Source organism: Schistocerca cancellata, chromosome 11 (genome assembly GCF_023864275.1).
Source record: "Schistocerca cancellata isolate TAMUIC-IGC-003103 chromosome 11, iqSchCanc2.1, whole genome shotgun sequence".
NCBI classification, from domain to species: Eukaryota; Metazoa; Arthropoda; class Insecta; order Orthoptera; family Acrididae; genus Schistocerca; species Schistocerca cancellata.
Genome location: NC_064636.1, coordinates 75,460,755 through 75,482,025, shown reverse-complemented (window position 1 = coordinate 75,482,025; position 21,271 = coordinate 75,460,755). Strand labels below are relative to the sequence as shown.

The 21,271-nt window shown below is 47.4% G+C and overlaps 1 protein-coding gene and 1 non-coding gene across 2 annotated transcripts in view; both read left to right on the top strand.

The window, feature by feature from the left end:
* Positions 1 to 7,619: 7,619 nt before the first annotated feature.
* Positions 7,620 to 21,271, top strand: part of LOC126108218 (probable cytochrome P450 6a13) — a 46,815-nt gene continuing 33,163 nt past the window's right edge. Inside the window, exons 1-2 of the mRNA XM_049913451.1 lie at positions 7,620 to 7,658; positions 7,749 to 7,957. Of these exons, the coding sequence (XP_049769408.1) occupies positions 7,620 to 7,658; positions 7,749 to 7,957 (248 nt within the window). The remainder of the gene's footprint in view (positions 7,659 to 7,748; positions 7,958 to 21,271) is intronic.
* Positions 19,736 to 19,810, top strand: Trnas-cga (transfer RNA serine (anticodon CGA)). Its single transcript has one exon. It is a non-coding gene; the product is annotated as a tRNA-Ser (tRNA).

Below are 21,271 nucleotides of genomic sequence, written 5' to 3'. Positions count from 1 at the left end.
ATCAGCAGACATTTCTCTGTCTCTACAGGAGTCTTGCAAATTAAACTTTGCGTAAGACCTTACAAGAAGTAGTTCATAGGGGATAAATCCGGCGATCCTTTCGAATAACCTAATATCTGTATTGCTTCACGCCTAATTAAATTCTTCAGGCAGAAGTGAATGAGTTATCTGAATTGTAACCGTTGAAGAACGGAAACGGTATGATTCCGGACGTTGGTTTCTATCCGAAATATTATGTACTCAATCCCCTCTACAAGTCGTAAAAGCGTGTAACGGGAATTTCAGAACACACCGTATATTGCGGAAAGATACATATATTCACCCTTACGTCCGTAGCTTTTCATTTCTAGAAAAAAAGTAAAAGCATTCTTCTTTAACATCAGACACGTAGTTCATAATCAAGAACTTTCTATAATATGGGATCTTGGGAGTATTACAATCTGTAGGTGTTCTTCCTGTTTCTGCGTTTTCACATTTGCTTACAACTGTGGGTAATAGGTACTCTTAGATTAACATGTAGTTTTTCTTTCTGTTTCATTCTTACATTTTGTTCATGGGACGGACTTCTATCAGAATTTTTCCAGTTTGCGTTACATCCTAAACTATGCGCAATCAGCAGTTGTGATATATTCGAGTAAACTGTCAAATATTTGTGATAACCAAGACTATTAGCCTGTGCTAATAGATCCCAACTTAACCCTACCCTCGGTCATGTCCCTTGTGCTGTGATTGGTTGACGCTGTCCCGTGTCCTGTGCTGTGATTGGCTGACAGAAGCAAACCAAGCAGTCGCCATGTTGACTTCAATGTTTACGAAGCTAACGTCCCGCATTTAGTGGTTTTCATATTTGTACAAGCGTGTTACGAAAATATAGAGTTTCAGTCATACACTGATTTAAAGATGCCTCCAAAATGCACCTTTTATGGTGCAGTTCGTTGGGCTAAAGTGTCGCGAAATGTGAATAGAACGATTTACTTTTCAGCGACATTCTAAAGCTCTTGAGATGACGAGTACACAGACATACGGCTTGTTAATACTGTCGCTGAAACTTTCAGTAAAAATGTCTGACAAATGAGATAAACCTGAAGGGCAAGGTGACCGAAAAAGCCGGCTGTTGCGGTGTGCCGGCCGGGGTGGCCGAGCGGTTCTAGGCGCTTCAGTCCGGAACCGCGCTGCTGCTACGGTCGCAGGTTCGAATCCTGCCTCGGGCATGGATATGTGTGATGTCCTTAGGTTAGTTAGGTTTAAGTAGTTCTAAGTTTTAGGCGACTGATGACATCAGAAGTTAAGTCCCATAGTGCTCAGAGCCATTTGAACCATTTTTTTGTTGCAGTGTAAACATGGTCAGTTAGGGCTCCAATGCTATGCTCCCTCATTCTCTCTTTTTCCCAGAAAATGTCATCAGATAAAATTGAATATGTACGCACATGTGACGTAGTTTTCCTAGGACCTTTTGATACGTTGCAAATTATCGTATGCAGTTGTAATCTGTGTCTTTCTCGTGTAAAGTAGCTCTAAAAGGTAATATATGTTGTTTTACAAGTCGACCTTAGGTACTGGCTGTTTGAGTTCTTCGTACTCGCGAGACTTGAAGATCATTGCCAAAACTCCACCCCCCCAAAAAAAACCACCTTTGAAATTAAAAAAATACCAGCACCTTTCAAGCACAAAACATTTCATTTTAGTCCCTGGTAGCGCAGTATTTAGAACAAAAGTTTTATAATTGAGAATAGGCTGGTTCAATTCTCTTAGTAATAAACTTCGTTTTTGCTTTCACTTAAGTCCTAATTTACACACGTCAAAAAAAAGTTTTGCATCACCCCAGTTCCCATAACATCTGAAGATAGACGTTGACTGTGGATATTGTATCACAGTACCTTTGACTGTTAACAGAAGTCACTAAACCCGCCCACAGATGTAAACAAACATGCATGAGCAGCGCCTATTAGACGGAGTGGGTCCGAAAGCCGATCAGTTCCAGTCACTCCACAAGGAAGGAGGTACACGGTTCGTGTTGTCTGTAGTTCAACCGTGCCTAGACGGTCAATACCGCGGTTCTATCGCGTCCGCATTGTTACTTCGGGCCAGGAAGGGCTCTCACCAGCTCGTCGGAGTGAACCAAAGCGATGTTGTTTGGGCATAGAGGAGACACAGAGAGACAGGAACTGTCGATGACATGCCTCACTCAGGCCGCCAAGGGCTACTACTGCAGTGCATGACCGCTACCTAGCCGGCCGGAGTGGCCGAGCGGTTCTAGGCGCCACAGTCTGGAACCGCGCGACCGCTACGGTCGCAGGTTCGAATCCTGCCTCGGGCATGGATGTGTGTGATGTCCTTAGGTTAGCTAGGTGTAAGTAGTTCTAAGTTCTAGGGGACTGATGACCTCAGCAGTTAAGTCCCATAGTGCTCAGAGCCGTTTGAACCATTTTGAACCGCTACCTACGGATTAGGGCTCGGAGGAACCCTGGCAGCAACGCCACCATGTTGAATAATGCTTTTCGTGCAGCCACAGGACGTCGTGTTACGACTCAAACAGTGCGCAATAGGCTGCACGATGCGCAGCTTCACTCCCGACGCCCACGGGGAGGTGCATCTTTGCAACCACAACACTATGCAGCGCGGTACAGATGGGCACAACAACATGCGAAATGGACCGCTCAGGATTGGCATCAAGTTGTCTTCACCGACGAGTGTCACATATGCCTTCAAGCAGACAATCGTCGGAGACGTGTTTGGAGGCAACCCGGTCAGGCTGAATGTCTTAGACGCACTGTCCAGCGAGTGCAGCCAGGTGGAGGTTGCCTACAGCTTTGGGGCCGACGGACGCCACTGGTGGTCAGGGAAGGCGTCGTGAATGCCATCCTCCGACCGATAGCGGAACCGTATCGGCAGCTTATTGGCGAGGGATTCGTCTTAATGGACGACAATTCGCGCCCCCATCGTGCACATCTTGTGAATAACTTCCTTGAGGATAATGACATCGCTCGACTAGAGTGGCCAACATGTTGTCCAGATAGGAACCCTATCGAACATGCCTGGGATAGACTGAAAAGGGCTGTTTATGGACGACGTGACCCGCCACCCACTCTGAGGGATCTACGCCGAATCGCCGTTGAGGAGTGGGACAATCTGGACCAACAGTGCCTTGATGAACTTGTGGACAGTATGCCACGACGAATACAGGGATGCATCGATGCAAGAGGACGTGCTACTGGGTATTAGAGGTACCGGTGTGTACAGCAATCTGGACCACCACCACTGAAGGTCTCGCTGTTTGGTGGCAGAACATGCGATGTGTGGTGAGGAATAAAAAGGGCGTAAATGATGTTTATGTTGATATCTATTCCAGTTTTCTGTATAGGTTCCGGAAGTCTCGGAACCGAGGTAATGCAAATCTTTTTTATTTTTTAATGTGCGTATTTTTAGAAACCCACTGATGTGTACTTGTATGAAGTTACGTTGACATGCGACCGTGACTTCCGGGTGCTTCACCTATTTAGCAGGCAGTGGTCGCGCACTTTGCCTGCTTACTGTGTGCTGTGCCTTATCGTGTTGTGCTGTACGTATGTGCCAGGTGCGATGCCGCGCGGTATTAGCCGAGCGGTCTGAGGCGCTGCAGTCGTGCACAGTGCGACTGGTCCCGGCGGAGGTGCGAGTCCTCCCTCGGGCATGGGTGTGTGTGTTTGTCCTTAGGATAATTTAGGTTAAGTAGTGTGTAAGCTTAGTGACTGATTTTTGTGTTAGCAGAAGAGGGAACACCGTGTTACGAGTGGAGGCCGAAATGCACGCGTTTTAGCTCACGCAGGCTGGTGTGAGAAGGGAAGAACTATACTGACGTGAGGTCTGGAACATGACAAGGAATGACAATTCAGAAAGTGGATGTGATTAGTTTGATACTTTAATCCATTAATGATGAACGTCGCTCTTGACGGTACATGATTCACAATACTACCTGTTCAGATTTTAGCAACTGAATATGGCGCCTTGCTAGGTCGTAGCAAATGACGTAGCTGAAGGCTATACTAAACTGTCGTCTCGGCAAATGAGAGCGTATGTAGACAGTGAACCATCGGTAGCAAAGTCGGCTGTACAACTGGGGCGAGTGCTAGGGAGTCTCTCTAGACCTGCCGTGTGGCGGCGCTCGGCCTGCAATCACTGATAGTGGCGACAAAATGGTTCAAATGGCTCTGAGCACTAAGCGACTTAACTTCTGAGGTCATCAGACGCCTAGAACGTAGGACTACTTAAACCTAACTAACCTGAGGACATCACACACATCCATGCCCGAGGCAGGATTTGAACTTACGACCGTAGCGGTCGCGCGGTACCAGACTGAAGCGCCTAGAACCGCTCGCCCACACCGGCCGGCATGGACGAGGTGACCCACCAACCAGTCTGAGGAATGTACGCCGAATCGCCGTTGAGGAGTGGGAGAATCTGGACCTACATTGGCTTGATGAACTTGTGAATTGTCTGGCACGAGAAATACAGCCATGGATCAGTGCAAGAGGACGTATTAGAGGTACCGGTGTGTACAGCAATCTGGACCACCACCTCTGAATGTGTCGATGTTTGGTGGTACAACATGCGATGTGCGGTGAGGAATAAAAAGGGCGGAAATGTGTTTATATTGATCTCTATTGCAGTTTTCTGTACAGGTTCCGGAACTCTCGGAAACGAGGCGATGCAAAACTTTTTTTGATGTGTCTACATTTAGAAATCGATTGATGTCGTGCACTTGTATGAAGGTACATTGACATCCGACCGTGACTTCTGGGTGCTCCACCTTTTTAGCGCGCTTTGCCTGCTTACTGGGTGCTGTGCCTTATCGTGTTGTGCTGTACGTACGTGTCAGGTGCGACGCCGCGCGGGATTAGCCGAGCGGTCTAAGGCGCTGCAGTCACGGACTGTGCGGCTGGTCCCGGCGGAGGTGCGAGTCCTCCCTCGGGCATGGGTGTATGTGTGTGTGTGTTTCTCCATAGGATAATTTAGCTTAAGGGGCTCCGGAACGCCCTGTACTTGCAATGTTAAAATAACGCTTATAAATTACATCTTTCGTCACAAAGTATTTGCGGTAGGAAGTTGAACTTTTTACAGATTATTTATTGGAATATGGGCTACAGCTTAACACAGAGATTTTACAAAATTTTAGTTCAGTTATTAAAGATGATTCTTTTTTTCAATTGTAATTAAAATTCACAACATTTTTTTGCAATTTTTTATTTATATATTCAAAAATATACAGTTTTTTGGAAAAAGGCTGTGTTAAATTATGCAGAAGGTACTGTGTAACATTTACTGAAAGTTTGAAACAAATATGTTTGGAAGATCCTTAGAAAACATGTAATTAGTATGAGAAAATAAAAGTTTTGGGAATCGAGCGACAAAGATTGGATTAACTTTTTAGTGCATTCCAGGTCCACTGGATGGATTATCTTCATCCTCTGCAAACTCCTCCTCCAGCTTCCTCTTGTTCCTCCTCCTGTTTACTCTTGCTCGTATTTCTAGACTCTTTACAGCCCTGTCTGCAGCCCGAAGGCGTTCCTTGTCTAAAGCAAGCATCGCTCGTACCGTGTTAGAACCTATCTTCATTCCCATATTTCTAAATACCTTGCACCTTACAATGTTGCCATCATTGAAAGTCGCAACAGCATCATACACACCAAAGTGAAGTGTTTCTATTCCTACAAATACAGTCTTGGGGATTCTCGACCATATAACACTATTTACACTTTCATTGGGGTTTTGAGTTGTTCCGTGAATACACTTTTTCAACAGTTCAGGTGCTGCTAAGTCTCTGAAAATAGGTTAGCCACAACACATACTTTATCTCACATCAGTAAAATGTACCTGATGAACACGGACGTTAATAATAACACTATTTGACAGCAGTTTAACAGCGCCACAGTGGGTCACGCCCATGTAGAACACATTTCAAAAAAATTTTAAAAATACGAGGGCAGTTCAATAAGTAATGCAACACATTTTTTTTCTCGGCCAATTTTGGTTGAAAAAACCGGAAATCTCTTGTGGAATATTTTCAAACATTCCCGCTTCGTCTCGTATAGTTTCATTGAGTTCCGACAGGTGGCAGCGCTGTACGGAGCTGTTAAAATGGCGTCTGTAACGGATGTGCGTTGCAAACAACGGGCAGTGATCGAGTTTCTTTTGGCGGAAAACCAGGGCATCTCAGATATTCATAGGCGCTTGCAGAATGTCTACGGTGATCTGGCAGTGGACAAAAGCACAGTGAGTCGTTGGGCAAAGCGTGTGTCATCATCGCCGCAAGGTCAAGCAAGACTGTCTGATCTCCCGCGTGCGGGCCGGCCGTGCACAGCTGTGACTCCTGCTGCAATGGCGGAGCGTGCAAACACACTCGTTCGAGATGATCGACGGATCACCATCAAACAACTCAGTGCTCGACATGTCTGTTGGTAGTGCTGTCACCATTGTTCACCAGTTGGGATATTCAAAGGTTTGATCCCGCTGGGTCCCTCGTTGTCTAACCGAAGACCATAAACAGCAAAGGAGAACCATCTGTGCGGAATTGCTTGCTCGTCGTGTGGCTGAGGGTGACAATTTCTTGTCAAAGATTGTTACAGGCGATGAAACACGGGTTCATCACTTCGAACCTGAAACAAAACGGCAATCAATGGAGTGGCGCCACACCCACTCCCCTGCCGAGAAAAAGTTTAAAGCCGTACCCTCAGCCGGTAAAATCACGGTTACAGTCTTCTGGGACGCTGAAGGGGTTATTCTGTTCGATGTCCTTCCCCGTGGTCAAACGATCAACTCTGAAGTGTATTGTGCTACTCTTCAGAAATTGAAGAAACGACTTCAGCGTGTTCGTAGGCACAAAAATCTGAACGAACTTCTCCTTCTTCGTGACAATGCAAGACCTCACACAAGTCTTCGCACCCGAGAGCAGCTCACAAAACTTCAGTGGACTGTTCTTCCTCATGCACCCTACAGCCCCGATCTCGCACCGTCGGATTTCCATATGTTTGGCCCAATGAAGGACGCAATCCGTGGTACGCACTACGCGGATGATGAAGAAGTTATTGATGCAGTACGACGTTGGCTCCGACATCGACCAGTGGAATGGTACCGTGCAGGCATACAGGCCCTCATTTCGAGGTGGCGTAAGGCCGTAGCATTGAATGGAGATTACGTAGAAAAATAGTGTTGTGTAGCTAAAAGATTGGGGAATAACCTGGTGTATTTCAATGCTGAATAAAACAACCCCTGTTTCAGAAAAAAAATGTGTTGCATTACTTATTGAACTGCCCTCGTAGTTGTAGTCTTCGGAATTGAATAAATTATATATCTATTAAAAGGTAATAGTCTGCAGATTCAGAAAACGCAAAAAAGTAAACATTGAACTTTTCATGATTTTGAGCCTTTCCGGAGCCCCTTAAGTAGTGTGTAAGCTTAGGGACTGACGACCTTAGCAGTTTAGTCCCGTAAGATTTCACACAAGTTCGAACATTTTTTTTTCTTTCCAGGTGCGGGACCCGGTGCTGGCGCGCCGTCTGCTGGGCCCCGACTTCGTGAGCTTCTCGTCGCGCGGCGTGCCGTGGGACGCGCGCGGCGACCCGCTGGCCGCCCACCTGCTCACCATGGACGGCCCCGCGTGGGCGGCGCTGCGCCGCAAGCTGGCGCCGCCCTTCTCGCCCGGCCGCGTGGCCGCCGCCGCCCCCGCCGTCGCCCACTGCGCCGCCGCCCTCGCCGCCGCGCTGCGGCTCCAGGCGCTGGAGTCCGGCGCCGGGTCGGCCGACCTGGAGGCCAGGGAGCTGGCCGCCCACTACGCCACCGACGTCATCGGCCGCGTCGCCTTCGCGCTCGACTTCGGCTCCCTGCGGGGGCGCGGCGCCGCTGACGCCGACGTCGACTCCTCGCAGCGCTTCGGCGTCATGGCGCGGCGCGTCATCCGGCCCACTCCTTCGGCCGTGCTCAGGTCTGTACCGGCAAGCTGCCTTCACTGAAGCTGCCCCTAGACTGTCAATACCATTGTTTAATGCTTCTACAGGGTGTTTCAAAAATGACCGGTATATTTGAAACGGCAATAAAAACTAAACGAGCAGCGATAGAAATACACCGTTTGTTGCAATATGCTTGGGACAACAGTACATTTTCAGGTGGACAAACTTTCGAAATTACAGTAGTTACAATTTTCAACAACAGATGGCGCTGCGGTCTGGGAAACTCTATACTACGATATTTTCCACATATCCACTATGCGTAGCAATAATATGGCGTAGTCTCTGAATGAAATTACCCGAAACCTTTGACAACGTGTCTGGCGGAATGGCTTCACATGCAGATGAGATGTACTGCTTCAGCTGTTCAATTGTTTCTGGATTCTGGCGGTACACCTGGTCTTTCACGTGTCCCCACAGAAAGAACTCACAGGGGTTCATGTCTGGCGAATAGGGAGGCCAATCCACGCCGCCTCCTGTATGTTTCGGATAGCCCAATGCAATCACACGATCATTGAAATATTCATTCAGGAAATTAAAGACGTCGGCCGTGCGATGTGGCCGGGCACCATCTTGCATAAACCACGAGGTGTTCGCAGTGTCGTCTAAGGCAGTTTGTACCGCCACAAATTCACGAAGAATGTCCAGATAGCGTGATGCAGTAATCCTTTCGGATCTGAAAAATGGGCCAATGATTCCTTTGGAAGAAATGGCGGCCCAGACCAGTACTTTTTGAGGATGCAGGGACGATGGGACTGCAATATGCGGCTTTTCGGTTCCCCATATGCGCCAGTTCTGTTTATTGACGAAGCCGTCCAGGTAAAAATAAGCTTCGTCAGTAAACCAAATGCTGCCCACATGCATATCGCCGTCATCAATCCTGTGCACTATATCGTTAGCGAATGTCTCTCGTGCAGCAATGGTAGCGGCGCTGAGGGGTTGCCGCGTTTGAATTTTGTACGGATAGAGGTGTAAACTCTGGCGCACGAGACGATACGTGGACGTTGGCGTCATTTGGACCGCAGCTGCAACACGGCGAACGGAAAACCGAGGCCGCTGTCGGATCACCTGCTGCACTAGCTGCGCGTTGCCCTCTGTGGTTGCAGTACGCGGTCGCCCTACCTTTCCGGCACGTTCGTCCGTCACGTTCCCAGTCCGTTGAAATTTTTCAAACAGATCCTTTATTGTATCGCTTTTCGGTCCTTTGGTTACATTAAACCTCCGTTGAAAACTTCGTCTTGTTGCAACGACACTGTGTTCTAGGCAGTGGAATTCCAACACCAGAAAAATCCTCTGTTCTAAGGAATAAACCATGTTGTCTACACCACACTTGCACGTTGTGAACAGCACACGCTTACAGCAGAAAGACGACGTACAGAATGGCGCACCCACAGACTGCGTTGTCTTCTATATCTTTCACATCACTTGCAGCGCCATCTGTTGTTGAAAATTGTAACGACTGTAATTTCGAAAGTTTGTCCGCCTGAAAATGTACTGTTGTCCCAAGCATACTGCAACAAGCGGTGTATTTCTACCGCTGCTCGTTTAGTTTTTATTGCCGTTTCAAATATACCGGTCATTTTTGAAACACCCTGTACATCTACATACATACTCCGCAATCCACCATGCGGAGGGTACCGCGAACCACAACTAGCATGTTCTCTCCCTGTTCCACTCCCAAACAGTTGTTGTGGTCTTCAGTCCTGAGACTGGTTTGATGCAGCTCTCCACGCTACTCTATCCTGTGCAAGCTTCTTCATCTCCCAATAACTACTGCAACCTACATCCTTCTGAATCTGCTTAGTGTATTCATCTCTTGGTCTCGCTCTACGATTTTTACCCTCCACGCTGCCCTCCAATGCTAAATTTGTGATCCCTTGATGCCTCAGAACATGTCCTACCAACCGGTCCCTTCTTCTTGTCAAGTTGTGCCACAAACTCCTCTTCTCCCCAATTCTACTTCATACCTCCACATTAGTTATGTGATCTACCCATCTAATCTTCAGCATTCTTCTGTAGCATAACATTTCAAAAGTTTCTATTCTCTTCTTGTCCAAACTATTTATCGTCCACGTTTCACTTCCGTACATGGCTACACTCCATACAAATACTCTCAGAAACGACTTCCTGACACTTAACTCTGCACTCGATGTTAACAAATTCCTCTTCTTCAGAAACGCTTTCCTTGCCACCGCCAGTCTGCATTTTATATCCTCTCTGCTTCGACCATCATCAGTTATTTTGCTCCCCAAATAGCAAAAGTCCTTTACTACTTCAAGTGTCTCATTCCCTAATCTAATTCCCTCAGCATCACCCGACTTAATTCGACTACATTCCATTATCCTCGTTTTGCTTTTGTTGATGTTCATCTTATACCCTCCTTTCAAGACACTGTCCATTCCGCTCAGCTGTTCTTTCAGGTCCTTTGCTGTCTCTGACAGAATTACAATGTCATCGGCGAACCTCAACGTTTTAATTTCTTCTCCATGGATTTTAATAGCTACTCCGAGATTTTCTTTTGTTTACTTTACTGCTTGCTCAGTATACAGATTGAATAACATAGGGGAGAGCCTACAACCCAATCTCACTCCCTTCCCAACCACTGCTTCCCTTTCATGTCCCTCGACTCTTATAACTGCCATCCAAAAGGAATTTTTTTTAATGAATGGGACTCAAGAAGTATTTAATTGTAAGAAACTTCCTGGCAGATTAAAACTGTGTCCCGAACCGCGACTCGAACCCGGGACCTTTGCCTTTTGCGGGAAAGTGCTCTACTTCTCTCTCTCTCCTTTTTTTTATCTACCCAAGCACGACTCACGCCGAGTTCTCACAGCTTCACTTCTGCCAGTACCTCGTCTCCTAGCTGTGAGCAGGGAGCGTGAGTCGTGCTTGGGTAGCTCAGGTGGTAGAGCACTTGCCCGCGAAAGGCAAAGGTCCCGAGTTCGAGTCTCGGTCCGGCACACAGTTTTAATATGCCAGGAATTTTCATGTCAGCGCACACTCCCGTGCAGAGTGAAAATCTAAGAGCATCGTTCTGCTGATGAACGATGGACTACGGGAAATTTTGTTTCATAATATGTTAAGTATGGTTATGCTAAGAGGAAAGCTAATACGAGTGCAAATGAAAATAGTTAATAACATAAAGTACACTATGTGATCAAAAGTATGTGAACACCTGGTTGAAAATGACTTACAAGTTCGTGGTGTCCTCCATCGGTAATGCTGGAATTCAATACGGTGTTGGCCACCCTTAGCCTTGATGACAGCTTCCACTCTCGCAGGCATATGTTCAATTAGGTGCTGGAACGTTTCTTGGGAAATGGCAGCCCAATTTTCACGGAGCGCACCACTGAACAGAGGTTACGATGTCGGTCGGTGAGGCCTGGCACGAAGTCGGCATTCCAAAACATCCCAGAGGTGTTCTGTAGGATTCAAGTAAGGAATCTGTGCAGCCTAGTCCTTTATACGGATGTTATTGCCGTGTAACCACTGCGCCAAAGGCCGTGTGTTATGAACATGTGTTGAAAGATGCAGTCGCCATCCCCGAATTGCTCTTCAACAGTGGGAAACAAGAAGATGTTGGCCTGAGCTGTGATCGACCTACGCAAAATAACAAGGAGTGCAAGACCCCTCCATGGAAAACACGGCCACACCATAACACCACCGCCTCCGAACTTTACTGTTGGCACTACACACGTTGGCAGGTGACGTTCAACGGGCATTCGCCATACCCACACCCTGCCATCGGATCGCCACATTGTGTACCGTGATTCCTCACTCCAAACAACGTTTTTCCACTATTCAACCCCCCAATGTTTACGCTCTTTACGCCAAGCGAGGCGTCGTTTGGCATTTACTGTTGTGATGTGTGGCTTATGACCAGCCGCTGGTCCATGAAATCAAAGTTTTCTCACCCCCCGCGTGTCACAGCACTAGCACTCACTGTTCAGTCGTCCAATGTTTACGCTCCTCACACCAAGCGAAGCGTCGTTTGGCATTTACCGGCGTGATGTGTGGCTTATGAGCAGCCGCTCGACCATGAATTCCAAGTTTGATCACCTCCCGCCTAAGTATCATAATACTTGCAGTGGACCCTGATGCAGTTTGGAATTCCTGTGTGACGGTCTGGATAGATGTCTGCCTATTACACATTACGACCCTCTTCAAATGTCGGCGGCCTCTGTCAGTCAACGGCCGAATTCGGCCTGAACGCTTTTGTGCTGGACGTGTCCGTTCACGTTTCCACTTCACTATCACATCGTAAACAGTGGACCTAGTAATGTTTAGGAGTGTGGAAATCTCGGGCACAGACGTATGACGTAAGTGACACACAGTCACCTGACCACGTTCGAAGTCCCTGAGTTCCATGGAGCGCCCCATTCTGCTCTCACGATGTCTAATTACTCCTGAGGTCGCTAGTATGGAGTATCTGGCAGTAGGTGGCAGCACAATGCACCTAATATGAAAAACATATGTTTTTGGAGGTATCCGGATACTGTTGATCACATATTATATATTTGTACCACAGAAGCGAATTTCTCAGTCTTATCAATTTAATTTCAGAGACAAAAATTGAGCTTCGATACTCACAAATTGTCGAAACAGAACTGCACATTCACGTCGCCGTGTAGACAGCCATTTACTAAACTAGTTTCACAGTCGTGCCTCAAGTTTCGAGACTCACAAGGGGAAGGCCAACCGATTCGGCTCAAATTTGGCAGGTCGCTTGTGGACAACCTAAAATGAAAGAATCTAAGATATTTTGGGTCAACACCCCCTCGTTTTTGAGAAAATCACCCCTAATGTATGACGAGCAATCAACACAAAATTGACGGGATCGATAGATAATTGTAAGTACAGCATTTTTCATCATCAGGTATGGGGTCCGAAAACGCATACTTTTCAAGAAATGGGGGTAAGAAACTTTTACAACTGCCGCTTCTGTACCGACATGCAAAAAGCTTTTCGCCGGCAGCGCCGATAGCGCAATGGCCAAGGTAACTGGCTCGGAATGGGAGAACCCGGGTTCGAATCTCGAAGAAACCTAGAGCATGTTATTCTTTTCGTTTCTATCTTTCCATATCTCAATTGATAGGGATAGGAGGGTTAATAAGGCAAGTAAATCAATAAGGAATGATAATAATAAGGTAGGAAAACTAATTTCCCAAACGCCGTGAGTTAGTAAAGTATTAAACTTTTAAGCCTTGTCACATGAAAACAACTCTGAGTAAGAGTGCTGCGAATTCCTCACGAGGGATCACAGATTGCCAACCGCGCGACGCTTGTTTACAGCGAGGCACGGGACAGAATGTACGCGCGGAGAGTTAAGTTGTCACGGTTGCCTCTTCGTCATATCATAATTGTGAAGAGTGAAGGTGTCCAGCACGAGCCTTATAGAAGTCAATCGGAAAGAGTTGTTTTCCGTCATTAGGCTGCCGCGAACCTCGCGGATACATGTAGTGATTTTTCCATCGTTAATGCACCGAATGAAATACGTTTTGTGAATGAATACAGTGCCCTTCCGTAAGTAACATACACTCCTGGAAATGGAAAAAAGAACACATTGACACGGGTGTGTCAGACCCACCATACTTGCTCCGGACACTGCGAGAGGGCTGTACAAGCAATGATCACACGCACGGCACAGCGGACACACCAGGAACCGCGGTGTTGGCCGTCGAATGGCGCTAGCTGCGCAGCATTTGTGCACCGCCGCCGTCAGTGTCAGCCAGTTTGCCGTGGCATACGGAGCTCCATCGCAGTCTTTAACACTGGTAGCATGCCGCGACAGCGTGGACGTGAACCGTATGTGCAGTTGACGGACTTTGAGCGAGGGCGTATAGTGGGCATGCGGGAGGCCGGGTGGACGTACCGCCGAATTGCTCAACACGTGGGGCGTGAGGTCTCCACAGTACATCGATGTTGTCGCCAGTGGTCGGCGGAAGGTGCACGTGCCCGTCGACCTGGGACCGGACCGCAGCGACGCACGGATGCACGCCAAGACCGTAGGATCCTACGCAGTGCCGTAGGGGACCGCACCGCCACTTCCCAGCAAATTAGGGACACTGTTGCTCCTGGGGTATCGGCGAGGACCATTCGCAACCGTCTCCATGAAGCTGGGCTACGGTCCCGCACACCGTTAGGCCGTCTTCCGCTCACGCCCCAACATCGTGCAGCCCGCCTCCAGTGGTGTCGCGAAGGCGTGAATGGAGGGACGAATGGAGACGTGTCGTCTTCAGCGATGAGAGTCGCTTCTGCCTTGGTGCCAATGATGGTCGTATGCGTGTTTGGCGCCGTGCAGGTGAGCGCCACAATCAGGACTGCATACGACCGAGGCACACAGGGCCAACACCCGGCATCACGGTGTGGGGAGCGATCTCCTACACTGGCCGTACACCACTGGTGACTGTCGAGGGAACACTGAATAGTGCACGGTACATCCAAACCGTCATCGAACCCATCGTTCTACCATTTCTAGACCGGCAAGGGAACTTGCTGTTCCAACAGGACAATGCACGTCCGCATGTATCCCGTGCCACCCAACGTGCTCTAGAAGGTGTAAGTCAACTACCCTGGCCAGCAAGATCTCCGGATCTGTCCCCCATTGAGCATGTTTGGGACTGGATGAAGCGTCGTCTCACGCGGTCTGCACGTCCAGCACGAACGCTGGTCCAACTGAGGCGCCAGGTGGAAATGGCATGGCAAGCCGTTCCACAGGACTACATCCAGCATCTCTACGATCGTCTCCATGGGAGAATAGCAGCCTGCATTGCTGCGAAAGGTGGATATACACTGTACTAGTGCCGACATTGTGCATCCTCTGTTGCCTGTGTCTATGTGCCTGTGGTTCTGTCAGTGTGATCATGTGATGTATCTGACCCCAGGAATGTGTCAATAAAGTTTCCCCTTCCTGGGACAATGAATTCACGGTGTTCTTATTTCAATTTCCAGGAGTGTATGACGAGTACTGTATGTAGTTTGTTGTAATTAGCTCGTCTGTTTATGCTGTAGTTACTAGTTATTGTTTGTTGTGTACTATCTTTCGAGATTCGAACCCGGGTTCTTCGAGTCCCAGCCAGTTACCTTGGCCGGTGCGCTATCAGCGCTATCGCCGAATAGCGTTTACCACGTGGGTACAGGAGCGGCAGCCGTATAAGTTTCTTCCCTCGATTTCTGGAAAAGTTTGCGTTTGCGGACCCCATACCCGATGATGAAAAATGCTCTATTTACAATTATCTATCGATCCCTCCAATTTTGAGTCGATTGCTCTTCACAACCTTTAGGGGTGATTTTCTCAAAAACGCGGGGGTGTTGACCCAAAATAACTTAGATTCCTTCGTTTTAGGTTGTACACAAGCGACCTGCCAAATCTGAGCCGAATCCGTTGGCCGTGTCTGAGGCCTTCCCCTTGTCAGCGTTGGCGACGGCAGTTAGCGCTGAAACAGCCAGTTTTACGTTATGTCGCTTTTTTTTCATGTCTGTTTAAGTTGTCTGTTAAACCGCTCAAAATAGCTGGTTTCTGAAATAACTGATTTTTGGTTTCTTGTTCCTATTATTTCCTCTAATAAACGCAGAAGTCGAACAAAGATTGAAATAATTAGTCTCTAAGTTTAGAGGTACATGGAATCAAAATATTTAATAGGCAAATAAAAGAAAACTTCCTCCGTCCACCGTTCGTTGTTATTCTTGAAAAGTGATAGTAAGTGGTTGAAAAGTACAGATCTCCAGTATTCTCTTATTGATTCTTGAAACTCTGCTCAAAAATCATGTTGTCACCAGGATCATATCGATCTTTGGCCATTATGAATAGTTAATGTTAGAGTGAAAACTCAGGTTCGAGAACTCTATTTTTCGTGTTAATTTGTCCGTCTTCGAGGGCTCCAAATAGGTAAAGGCATATTACCGGGTGATCAAAAAGTCAGTATAAATTTGAAAACTTAATAAACCACGGAATAATGTAGATAGAGAGGTAAAAATTGACACACATGCTTGGAATGACATGAGGTTTTATTAGAACAAAAAAAACCATATTGCTAGACGCAGGTCCCCAGACCTCAGTCCGTGCGATTATTGGCTTTGGGGTAACCTGAAGTCGCAAGTGTATCGTGATCGACCGACATCTCTAGGGATGCCGAAAGACAGCATCCGACGCCAATGCCTCACCATAACTCCGGACATGCTTTACAGATCTGTTCACAACATTATTCCTCGACTACAGCTACTGTTGAGGAATGATGGTGGATCTATTGAGCATTTCCTGTAAAGAACATCATCTTTGCTTTGTCTTACTTTGTTATGCTAATTATTGCTATTATAATTAGATGAAGCGCCATCTGTCGAACATTTTTTTTTTGTAACGTTTATATTTTTTGGCTCTAATAAAACCCCATGTCATTCCAAGCATGTGTGTCAATTTGTACCTCTCTATCTATATTATTTTGTGATTTATTCAGTTTTCAAATTTATACTGACTTTTTGATCACCCGGTATATAGACACCGACAGCAGATCAGCTACTGTCTATTTTTATTGTCAACTGTGAATGGACTTTTGTTAAGTTTTTAATTTATTAGTCTTACCATGATTTCCTTCCTCTTCAGACAAATCTTTAATCTTTTAAAGCAAATGGAGTGTTGTACTTCATTGCTACGTCACTTCGTCAAAATATTTCCAGTCTAGGGTTGGTGTCATTCTGCAATACAACGGGTGCCCGGTGACGACAACAAGAAACTACCGTATAGACCAGGCGGGGGGAAACCTTGCACACGGCACGTAAGTGCGTACCTTAGCCACGACACATGGCAACAGCAGCATTATTGTCTCACCAGTACTGTACTAATTTTTATGCCGATTCTTTACTGCTTGCTTCTGTCGGCATTGTTATTAAAGAAAGCAATGGTCGCTTCTTACATTTTCTGCAATAACACAATATTTCAGAATAACCCAAATTTTACGTATAAAATTACTTTGCTTTCAAGAAAGGTTTATTTAAAAACGAGAAATTGTAGCACAGTTGACATCTTGGGTTGTCGGGTGTTCTGCCGGATATCAGCGTCGTACTTGCACCATATTTCGGTCACGTAGCTCGTGACCTTCATCAGGTGCGACCTGAGACTGCTCCTCGAGTTTTTTTTTCCTTTATTGGGTTTCGATTCCCCCTAAAGGGGGCGGGCTGGCAGCAGCTGATTACGCCGCTCTTCAGCCTACAGAATTTGTTTTAAAAAGATGAAGATAATAAAAAATAATAACGGCGATAAAATCGGTGACTTAAAGGTAAAAATGGCAGAAAATTCTGGAGCGTAAAACATAAAACACAGGGTGGATGAAGCTAATAAAACACACAGGAAGCAGAAAAACAATAGACAGACAATTAAAAAAAAACACGGCGACAGTCTGGGTTCTGTTCGCAAGAGATATAAAAAGCACACCCAGCGACAGCATGATTTCCGTTCGCAACACTGTGGAAGGACGCACAACACCGAACACTCACTTAAACACTGCGCTAAAAGTTGGCAAAAATACGACATACCACACCCGACAGCAGGTGGGGGGAAACTGGTCAGATGACGGGAAAAAGGGGGGGGGGAAGGAGAGGAAAAGTGAAGGGGGAGGGTGGAAAGGAGCCAATGGAAGAGGAGGATCCATAAGAGGGTTGGGGGGGGGGGTGCTGAGCAGACGGGCCAGGGATTGGGGAAGGCAGAGGAGGGAAGTACAAAAGGACTCGGGGGGGGGGGGGGGACAGAAAGGAGATGATAGGCGGGGAGAAAACACAGGATGGAAGGGGGGAGGAAGAGGGAGCCCAGGGAAAGGACGGAGGAAAGGAGGGGGGGTTGAGGATCAGAGTTGATAGGAGGGATAAATGGAGGGAGAGAGGGCATCATCCGGGAGGGGGAGCTGATGGAAGCCACCTTGGGAAAGGAGACGTAGGGTGTAGAGATGGAGGGTAGGGGGGACACAACGGTGAAGACGTGGCAGGGGGCGGGGATGGGAGAGGAGAGGAGCAACTAGGGGGTGAGGGGGTTCAAGACGGCGGGAGGTGTAGAGGATGCGGATATGTTCGAGGAATAGGAGCAGACGGGGGAAAGGAATGAGATCATAGAGGATCCGCGTGGGGGACGGGAGGCGTATACGGAAGGCGAGGCGGAGTGCATGACGCTCAAGGATTTGGAGGGACTTATAGCTTCTCGAGTGGACCTGGTCCAGTATTTATGCCTATGACCTTCCCCCTCCACCAACGGCTGCAGGCGCTTCGTCTGTGGTCCGCGCCCATTCCCTGCGACCTGCTGGGGCGTTGCTGCTCTGTTTTCCATCATCCAGAGCCGCAGCGGACGAAAAACGGAGCGGCAACGCTCCAACAGGTCGTGGTGAGCGGGCGCGGACCGCAGGGGGAACGCTCGGTACCCCAGACCGTAGATGAAATCCCCAGGAGCGGGTTTGGTGGGCGCGGACCGCAGAGGGAACACCTAGAACCGCAGCGGACAGAAAACGGAGCAGCAAAGCCCCAGCAGGTCGCAGGGAATGGGCGCGGACCACAGAGGAAGCGCCTGCAGCCGTTGGTGGAGGGGGAAGGCCATAGGCATAAATACTGGACCGGGTCCACTCGAGGAGCAGTCTCAGGTCGCACCTGATGGTCACGAGCTACGTGACCGAAATATCGTGCAAGTACGACGCTGATATCCGGCAGAACACCCGACAACCCAAGATGTCATTAGATCGCCGGGAAAGCCTGAAGAGTTGTAGCACAGTTGCTATGGACAATTGATATTTCGGTTTTTGTACTCTGTTATTTGTAAAAAAAAAAAAAAAATAAAATAAAATAAAATAAAATAACAGTCGGCCGAAGTGGCCGAGCAGTTAAAGGCGCTACAGTCTGGAACCGCACGACCGCTACGGTCGCAGGTTCGAATCCTGCCTCGGGCATGGATGTGTGTGATGTCCTTAGGTTAGTTAGGTTTAAGTAGTTCTAAGTTCTAGGGGACTTATGACCACAGCAGTTGAGTCCCATAGTGCTCAGAGCCATTTGAACCATTTTTGAACCAAATAAATAACACCTGTTACAACCGAAAATACCGGTTAAACGGAGCTAAAATACCATTATCAGTTTCAACAGGTCGGTTTTCCCCATCAGTACTCAGTGCCCTCGTGTAAACCAGGCTTGGGCATCCATCTCTCCGAACTCTTGACGCCTGACACCAGGTTCATCGGCAACCCGCTACACTTGACGCCATTGCGGGGTTGCATCAGTGCCATGAGAACGGCGCAACTCAGCATCTTCATTTATGATTTAAATAACAAAACGCTGCCAAAGTCACGATTTTTCATGCACAGCACGACGGTTTTCGGGAATTATTCTCATTATCAGGTGCAAATAACTAGGTCGGTATTTTATGTGGCGGTTGTGTGTGTGTGTGTGTGTGTGTGTGTGTGTGTGTGTGTGTTTTGATCGGCTTCTATAGCCCTGTTACACACCTAACCAGTTCTCAAAACCAGGCATTACAAAACACATAAAAAACGCTGGAACCAATTCGCAAGTATAGAAGCAGATCTTAGGATACTCCATCACTTACAGAAATCACATACAGTGGATTTGTACACCACAAAAAGCAAGGAGAAAAAGTTTCAGTGACAATATATATGTCTCCAGAATGAGATTTTCACTCTGCAACGGAGTGTGCGCTTATATGAAACTTCCTGGTAGATTAAAACTGCGTGCCGGCCCGAGACAGAAGTAAAGCTGTGAGCACGGGGCGTGAGTCGTGCTTGGGTAGCTCAGTTGGTAGAGCACTTGCCCGCGAAAGGCAAAGGTCCCGAGTTCGAGTCTCGGCCTGGCATACAGTTTTAATCTGCCAGGAAGTTTCAATATATATGTTCGTTTCTGCATACATGTCGCTCAATATAAGCAAAAATATAATATAACCAGTAAATACCCGATTTTGAAGCATTCTAACTCCCATGTTTAACACAGATTCAAACTTCTGATTAATTTACAAATCGGTATGCATGTCACAGCATGTGTTACCAGTATGTTCCGAAACGCCGTGCATAAAAACGTGATCTTACAGTGCATATACCTCGGCCACATTTCAGGCCGTTTGCTTCTCACATTTTCTCGCAGACGTCCCGATAGTACCATCGATTAACAGTTTGTCCCTGTGGTACGAATTTATGATGAACTGATCCTTCAAAGTCAAAGAATACTATCAGCATGGCTTTGACATTTGACCTGACCTGACGAGCTTTGTTTGGTCTTGTAGAATCTTTACTGACCAATTGTGAAGACTGAACTTCAGTCTCATAACCCTAGACCTACGTCTCTTCACCAGTTATGATTCTCTTAAGGAATGTCTCTTTCTCATTTGCGCGATAAAAAAACTTTTCACAGATTGCTAGGCGATGGTCTTTCCGGTCTTGACTCATCAGCCGTGGGACGAACTTGACGGCAACACGCTGCATTCCAAAATGCTGTGTCAGGATTTCGTGACGTGATCCAACCGAAACGTTACACTACTGGCCATTACAGTTGCTACACCACGAAGACGACGTGCTACAGACGTGAAATTTAACCGACAGGAACAAGATGCTGTGATATGCAAATGATTAGCTTTTCAGAGCATTCACACAAGGTTGGCGCCATGGACGACACCTACAACGTGCTGACATGAGCAAAGTTTCCAGACGATTTCTCATACACAAACAGCAGTTGACCGGCGTTGCCTGGTGAAACATTGTTTTGATGCCTCGTGTGAGAAATGCATACCATCACGTTTCCGACTTTGATAAAGGTCGGATTGTAGCCTATCGCGATTGCGGTATATCGTATCGCGAAGCTGCTGCTCGCATTGGTCGAGATCCAATGACTGTTAGCAGAATATGGAATCGGTAAGTTCAGCAGGGTAATACGGAACGCCGTGCTGGATCCCAACGCCCTCGTATCACTAGCAGTTGAGATGACAGGCATCTTATCCGCATGGCTGTAACGGATCGTGCAGCCACGTCTCGATCCCTGAGTCAACATATGGGGACGTTTGCAAGACGACAACCATCTGCACGAATAGTTCGACGACGTTTACATCAGCACGGACTATCGGCTCGGAGACCGTGGCTGCGGTTAGCCTTGATGCTGCATCACAGACAGGAGTGCCTGCTATGGTGTAGTCAACGACGAACCTGGGTGCACGAATGGCAAAACGTCATTTTTTCGGATGAATCCAGGTTTTGTACACAGCATCGTGTTGGTCGCATCCGTGTTTGGCGACATCATGGTAAACGCGCATTGGAAGCGTGTATTCATCA